Here is a 7,587-nt window from a genome sequence, read left to right as displayed (position 1 = left end):
ACAGTCCACATATGCAGAGATTTTTTTTTAATATAGCTTAAGGCTGTGAGCAATCGATTTTGTGGATGTTTGATAGTGAAGCCAATAACCTTTGTATCAAGGATTAGGTGTATAACAAAGTATTCCAGATCTCAGGTAAGCATCCTACCAAACAGACATCAAAATATCCTGGGTGTAGCCTGCCTGCCTTCCACTTCCACTTCCATTTCCACTTCCACTTCCACTTCCACTTCCACTTCCACTTCCACTAGCATATTTAACTATTTACCAGTGACTTGAGGTAAACTCTGAGGAGATGAGACTGAGTTTCTGTCCTCACTCCCATGAATGCTGAGACACATCCACACAACAGAACGCCTCAGTGGGTATGACCAAGAATATCTCACGCCAAAATACCTTATAGTTTGGTAGGTAGGGTACTGGTCTAGGAAACAGGAGAGGTGTCCCAAGAAGAAATAACTGAATGTGGTCTCCAGCTTCCCTGAGCTCTCTAATCGAGAGGCATTAGCTGGCAGGAAGTCCCACAGCTGAATTGACTTGTGGGACTTGTCCCCCAACTTCACCCCATTTTCGAGCACCACATTTCCTCTTTGTCACAGCTCAGCAATAGTATATGCTGTGATGCCCTGTTCTAGGTACCTGTGAAGAAAGAAAACGAGCAAAGCAAAAGCAAAGAGGTGGAAACATGCAGCGCACTGAAACTGGGGACACAGGGGTCAGTGGGCAAGACAAAGAGGGTGAGGGAGAGAGCACCTCTGAGTGCTGAACCTATGAACTAGCCACATCTATTAATGCTGTGCTGGTTTACCCAAGCTATAAACTGGAACCAGCTTGGGTCCAGCAAGATTTTGTGGTTAAAGCATGGCACCGCCTGTGCTGGGGGTACCCACGCTGTTTCCAGTCCAGTGTGCGAGCACAAGAGCCCCTGTTACCTCTCTGCACCATGTCCCTCAGCACTTCAAGATTTAGATGGCCTCTTAGCTTGAACGTGGGGCCAAACCCAGTCAAGATTTTAGGCTGCAGTGGATCAGCACTGGATGCTTTGTGCCAACCCACCCCACAATTATCTTAAATTGGCTTCCAGTCTTACAGGACCTGATGCATGTCAGCTGTCTCTGTAGTTAAGAACCCACTGCCCGCTTCCCAAATTACCCCAAAATAACAGACGTCAGCCTTTTCATGTCCCAGTTCTGGGGCATCACCACATTGCATCAGACCTGCTTCCCAGTCAGACAAGGAAAAAACAGCTCTTCAAGCTGATCGTTCCTGTCTAATTCTTGAACTTTAATACAAAAGACAAGGGAGGATGAAACCGCCCACTCTTGGGAGATTTGATTCTAATCCTTCTCCTCCACCCCTCACCTGCCCCATGCACAGTCCTAGGAAGACAAAAATCCACATTTTTTAATGATCAGTCTCCCTTCCAAAATGTCACCTGCTTCTAGTTGTGCTGAATTCAACTGACCGTTACCTTTTTCTGCCATCACCTACATAGGCAGCTGTATGCTACAGATTTTGATTTTAAAGTAATTCCCTGAGATTTCCAACAATTTTCAAGAGGTTCAGAGCAGGTCAGGGGATTGGACTGGATGATCTTTAACATCCCTTCCAACTCAAACCATTCTATGATTACCACATGCTACGTATGTTATGAAACATGCACAGGTACCAATTTTGAATTACAGTATTGACGCATCCCTCCCTCTTAAGACCTCATGATAAATGGATTTGAATCTAGAAGGCAGCTGTATCTTTAACTGCAGTATTTTAATTTTCAGTCTGGCTGCTGAAACAGAAACAGCCCTCAAAGATTTAGCCAAATCCTGACCTCTTAAAGTTCAGTAATAAAATAATACCAATCAGTCATCTCACTTTTAATTAAAACCTATTGCCCAGTGCTGCTTTAACTAAGAAGATATTTTAGAAAATTGATTATACCATTAAGATAATAGAAAACAAACAGATGATTTATTAGCAATCTGTCCCAAAACTCAATGTTTAGTAAACTTTCAACAGATGTTTACCACATTACAGCGGGATCTATGGTGTGCCTTAGTCTATCATTCAGCAAATTTTGAACAGCAACAGATAACAACATTTTGAGGGGAAAAAAAATTGAAGGCAAAAGTAGGATAATCAGATCACTAAAATAATTTTATTGTGAACTTCAGCAAGCAATAGCTGTGGCCAGGGAAACATAAAGTCTTTTTTCTTGCACCTTTAGATGCAACTGAGCATTTGTGTGATTTACCTCAGCGTTGCCCCATCTCTCCCTGAATGGAGCCTGCTCCTTGGTTTCAGTAGCAGGGTGGAAAGGAGTTTCACCAGTCAATTACGTGTTATGGGAGATGGTGTTTCCCTGTGCTAGGTGCGTGTTTTCCACTTTCCAGTGAAGTTCTTCAGCCATACAATAAAGAGCATAGAGATACTAGTTCAGCCTTTCGTTAATTTACGTATTTCTACCACTGCCCTTCTTAAACATCTGCTTTCTAAAATGCATGGTCTCCTTTTTTTCCCCACAAAAAAATGCTCTTCAAAAACATTTTATTCAATCCTTATTTCACCCTTATCTGAAACTTCTTAGCCTGCATTCGTTTTTCTCAGTAGGTAACGGTAACTCTGAAATCCATTCCAGAGAAGAACTTACCACCAGAAACACAGCATTTCTGTTATGCTCCATTCTGTTCTTGGTAATCTCATTGTTTGGGTTTTTTTGGCCATAACTTCAAAGAGCATTCCCTGACATACAGCTATATACCCCCTCCACCTCACTAACCCAAGGGTCTATTGGAGAACTTCACAAGCATTGCTGTGCCAGCAGCCAGTCTGCTGCTCAATTGACCACAGAAGGTCAGTCCTAAACCAAAGCACCAGTGTTTGTCTTCTCATTTACACCATTTCTCCTTATTTTTTGGTCCCTCCAACAGTTTTTCACCTATCCCAGCATTATGCTTCTTATCCCAGAAGTTTCAAAAAATAAAAGAAGAATTAAAATCCCAAATATATTTAATTCAGTTCTTTATTCATTGGTTTACTGAGAATCTCAGATGATGGTAACAGAATAGCAGAACAGCTTTCCTCTGCAGAAATTGGTCTTGCACATTACTATGTAAGTTGTAGGGTGCTTTTTTAGTTCTATTTTTAACTACGAAGTGTATTCCTTGGTCACATGAGCAGCCTTTTTAGCAAGCACTCTAAAAAATGCTCCCTTGAAAACTTTTCAGAGAGTAGACTCTTGAAAAACACAGGTTTACAGGTTCATGTTATTTAGGTGGTCACTTCATTCCTAAAGCACTTCAGAATGCTCTAGTTCATTCAAGTCAGGGTGGGTGACTCATGTCAGTTGGCTTCAGCAGCTCTTTTGACATGCCAAAAATCCATTAGCTTCATCAGCAGAAAAGAGCTGCCTTGTTACCTTTCCATTACCCTTTGGAGTGAACACTAAGGCAAAGAAACTTCCACATTTTCATTTTTCTTCATTTTTCTTTATTTCCCAGATCCTGTACCTCAGTTCACATCCATCCATCCAACGGCAGTGAACCACTACTGCTGCTAAGACAAGTGAACAAGAACCCAATGGCACTTGTGAGAGAGAGTCCATTTCACATTAACTTCCTGGAACCATTAAAAAAAAAAACCCAACCAAAAAAAGAGGAATCCAGGAAAGCAAACATTCTTCTTGGGTAGAAATGTCTAAAAGGTTCACAGGTTTGAAATGCAGAAAAATGCACTAAGCATTTGTTTGGATTCTCAGCTTCTTGTCTAGTAGTAAATGATCAAAACCACCTTAAAAACCTACTTGAGAATAACCTTTCCAGCCCATCCTCAGTTATGCTTCCAATAACCTTTAGAATCCACTTCCTGCTTTGATCCTTCAAATGTATCAAGCAAATTAAGCCCCATTTGCTTTCCCAGACTTCAGAAGAAACAGGCACTCTTCCAATAAGCTGAAGCCAACCTGTACCCTCATTTTTCCGTAGCTGACACCCTAGACAGTGAGAGTCAAATTAAGTGATAACTGTAAAAAAATATATTCATCCAAGCTGGGGAGAACACAGTGGCAATAGGGGTGAATACGGAAGCAGATATCATTTCCAGCTAAAATGGCCTGCAGAGCAGCCTTCACTGTATTCAGGGTACATTGTACAGATGTGCCACCAAGCCCTAGAGGGTACTGACCTTTGCAAAGCGCTCGGGGGGGAAGCCCTATCTCTTCACCTCACAACTGCTGAGGTCTGAAATGACCTCCCTGGTTTACCGAGTGTAAAACAACTCAGCATCAGACCACTGTGGAGTCTGCGCTTGCAATGATTATCTGTGTACTACAGGTTTATCAATGAGTTCATGCATTCACGTAACACACAAATATCACAAGTATCTCTGCAAATACCTGTCCCAGATGCCTGCACGTTACGAACATGAGGCTTTATTTTCTAAGAACACAAAGGCCAGAGTCAAAGTTAATTTTCATCTTTAATAAGCTCATGATTCTTCGTTATTTAATACTCTGTAAAAAGGTATTACAGATTGATAGATTATTGCAATGATTTCTAAAGAACATGGGCAGCCATGAGGCTGAAACTACAATATCATATACATTATGTAGTCATTGATACGATCTACTACAGCATGGAGAAAAATAATTCTAAAATAAACAATATTTAACTGAAAACATAGAAATTGAGCTTTCTTTCTTACAGTATGGTTACATATCTATATTCCAAGAATAACATTTTAAAAAATGCTAGATCTTGAAAGGTCATAGATAAAAAGTCATGACGAAGATGAACCAGTTTTGCCCAGAAATGCTATAATGAGCATACTGCACAGTTTTTCAGCAAATCCTAGTTTTGCCAAGCTTCAAGGGGCAAAGCCTGAAATGTGAAAAGCTTCCAAATTGCCTAGCTAGTCCGCTCGTCCTGCTCCAGAAGGCCCGGCGACCCACACTGCTCTGAGACAGCGCGGCACCACAACTGCTCTTTGCCGGCACGAACGCCACTGGGAAGAGATGGTTCGGCTCCTTATGACGCCAGGCCTAACAAAAAGCCTCCAACAAATCCGCTGGACACCACGATGTTCTGTTTGATGAAGTCTGTCGACTGAGAACAAAAATGATATTTAAGTCATCGTGCCTGATTGTGACACTGAATATTAATCACAATTGCCTGGAAACAACGATAGGGGAAGCAACATGTTTAAAAACATATAAAGCTAGGTGGCAACCGCTGCCACCAGTGGAGTGAAAACTACTCTCAGCTGTCTTTAACAACGTATATAAAATACTGTTAGCATTTTAAAAGTCAAAATACAGAGGAATTGTCATTGCAGTTTCATGCCAATAGCACTCTTGTTTTAATCAAAACAAGACAGATGTTTTACAAACTCCCTTGGCAAAAAAAAGCAAAGACTTTCATCACTTCAATTTTAATCACATGAAGAATGTTTAAAGAAATACTTGTTTTTGGAAAACACTTCACTCAGTTGAAAAAGAAATACGCTGCACTCCATTATGAGCCGCTTTCCTAACAACCTAACGCTACAAAAAACACTTACGTATGATGACATTTGTGTACAATATGTCATTAAGTTGTAGCACAGAGTACAACTTGTCATATCAAACATGGGGCATTTCATAAATCCTCCACTTTAAACACTTCAGATGGGTTACTAATGACGATGAGAGAAAAGTAAAATAATCTGGAAAAAAAAAGGAAAAGAAAAAAAAAAGGAACTACAAAAAACCCCATCCTGCCCCATCCATTTCTGCAGGGCAATGGAGAAGGACAGGCTAAGCTATTTGGGGTACAGAAGCAGCTAGAAAACCATCTCTCCTGAACTACCACTTCACATTCACATTAAAATTTAAGGTAATTTTTATCAACCTATGTGTACCTCCACACAGGTTAAATCTGAGATGTCAGAACTCAGTTACAGAGCACTGGTGTGGCTGCTGTAACATCACAACACATTCCAAGTCAGGACTCTCAGTTACTGAGAAGGAAACTGAGAAAATCTATATGAAATCTGACAATATATAAAAACAGCCTAAACATACTTTTTTTGGTTTTTTTTAAGATGATTACATGAAAGTCTTCAAACGACAGAATGGAATAGCCCCAGTGACACTGATCAGTATCACAGTCTTTTCAACACAGCACGCAACTGACAGATTCTGAAGTCAGATACTCTTCAAACTGTATAAAAATGGGATAAAACCCACAACTCTAGTGCCAAAGTAGTTATAGCTCTTCTTCAGAAAGAAAGGTCAGTCTTTTCCAACCAAGTAATTTTGTTATCAGCAGACTAAGAAGATTTGGGTTTGTCTTTGTAGGTACCGTGTTTTAACCACAACACCCCCAATTTTTTACCGTGTCATGACCTTGGCTTTCCCACAAGCCAAGAATCTGCAGAGCCGAACAGGCAAAGCCAACGGCAGCCCCTAAACCGTATCAGCTGTAGAAATGCATTAGCTTTGAAGTTTGTGTGTCATCTTTGAGAGCGAACAAAACAGAAAGCTAAATGAATAAAAGAACATACAATCTGGTAACTTATATAAAATATACAGCCAGAGCATTTCTGATGCCTTCCAGTTTTGCCCCTCCATTTTCAGCTCATCACCACCTGCAGTGGAAGGTAAGAGAAACTGGCTGGTACAAAACAGTTTGCCACCTTAGACTTACCTCTTCAATTAGAGTATTGATTTCAGGTGCTGCCTTATTTGCACGCTTTTTTAACTGCTTTTTTGCTTTGTTTACATCTTTTTCAACTCTCTTCCAGTCAACTTGTACATAACCGCTATGACTAGCAATCTAGGAAAATAAAGGGCATTTAGTACAGTTGCAGTCAACATTTTGAGTCAAAATACGGTATCTTAGTGCCTACACATTTTAAAAATATTTTTCTTTTTTAATTACAGATACAAGAAAAGACCATGTGCCAAATACAGCAGGTACTCTGCTTCACACACTAGTATTTTCCACAATACCAATTCAAATTGGAACGAGCAATGACAACATTCAGTAGACTACTGTTAATTTTACCACTTCTCTACTGTTTAGTTATAAAAGCTTTAAATAACAACTTTTTTTCTTCAGCATTTACTTTAACTTTACTTGTAAGAGAAGGAAAGAGAAGAGCACGTTCATAGGACATTGAAAACACTGAAACGCTGAAAAACTGTTTTATTTCAGCTTCTTTCAGTACTGTGGAAATCTGATTTGTGACAGATATTTGGGACTCATCAGAATCATCCCTAGAAGTACTTAAAAATACTATTATATCCTGCATCATTTAAACTGTCCAGGAAAAAGGACTTCACGCAAGAGAACTCTCATACTTTCTACAAAACCACTAAGTAGAGAAATAACAATGCCCTTGCACAGCCCAAGTTCTGTAACATCAGCAAAACGGGCAAGTTTTGGGGGTTTGTTCACACCAATTTGCACTCAAACTCCCAAAATGCTTAAACAACACCCATGAGATTTTTAGCACCTTTAATCACCATCTCAACCCTTCACCTTATTTCTCTTACTCAGATTTGATCCTGGAAAAAAGTAAGATGTTCTGTTACTTGACCAACACAGACAG

General features: G+C 40.0%; 1 protein-coding gene across 1 annotated transcript; it reads right to left on the bottom strand.

The window, feature by feature from the left end:
- Positions 1-4,464: 4,464 nt before the first annotated feature.
- LOC104536669 (FUN14 domain-containing protein 1-like) lies at positions 4,465-7,145 on the bottom strand. Its single transcript, XM_010179366.1, has 3 exons — positions 7,113-7,145; positions 6,681-6,809; positions 4,465-5,099 (listed from the first exon to the last, which is right to left on the bottom strand). Exons 1-3 carry the CDS (start codon positions 7,143-7,145, stop codon positions 5,022-5,024), a joined length of 240 nt encoding a protein of 79 aa, XP_010177668.1. The 3' UTR covers positions 4,465-5,021.
- Positions 7,146-7,587: the final 442 nt, after the last annotated feature.

The sequence above is a fragment of the Mesitornis unicolor genome, unplaced genomic scaffold (assembly GCF_000695765.1).
Source record: "Mesitornis unicolor isolate BGI_N332 unplaced genomic scaffold, ASM69576v1 scaffold53792, whole genome shotgun sequence".
NCBI classification, from domain to species: Eukaryota; Metazoa; Chordata; class Aves; order Mesitornithiformes; family Mesitornithidae; genus Mesitornis; species Mesitornis unicolor.
Note: the sequence above shows the minus strand (reverse complement) of the source record. Positions and strands in the feature narration are given on the sequence as shown.

Excerpts from the sequence above, each read along its gene's own strand:
- LOC104536669 (XM_010179366.1), bottom strand. The coding sequence starts at position 7,145 with ATGAACGTGCTCTTCTCTTTCCTTCTCTTACAA. Across the intron at positions 6,810-7,112 it reads TCTCTTTCCTTCTCTTACAA|ATTGCTAGTCATAGCGGTTA; the intron begins GTAAAGTTAAAG and ends TTATTTTCCTAG. Across the intron at positions 5,100-6,680 it reads TCAATACTCTAATTGAAGAG|TCGACAGACTTCATCAAACA; the intron begins GTAAGTCTAAGG and ends TTTTGTTCTCAG.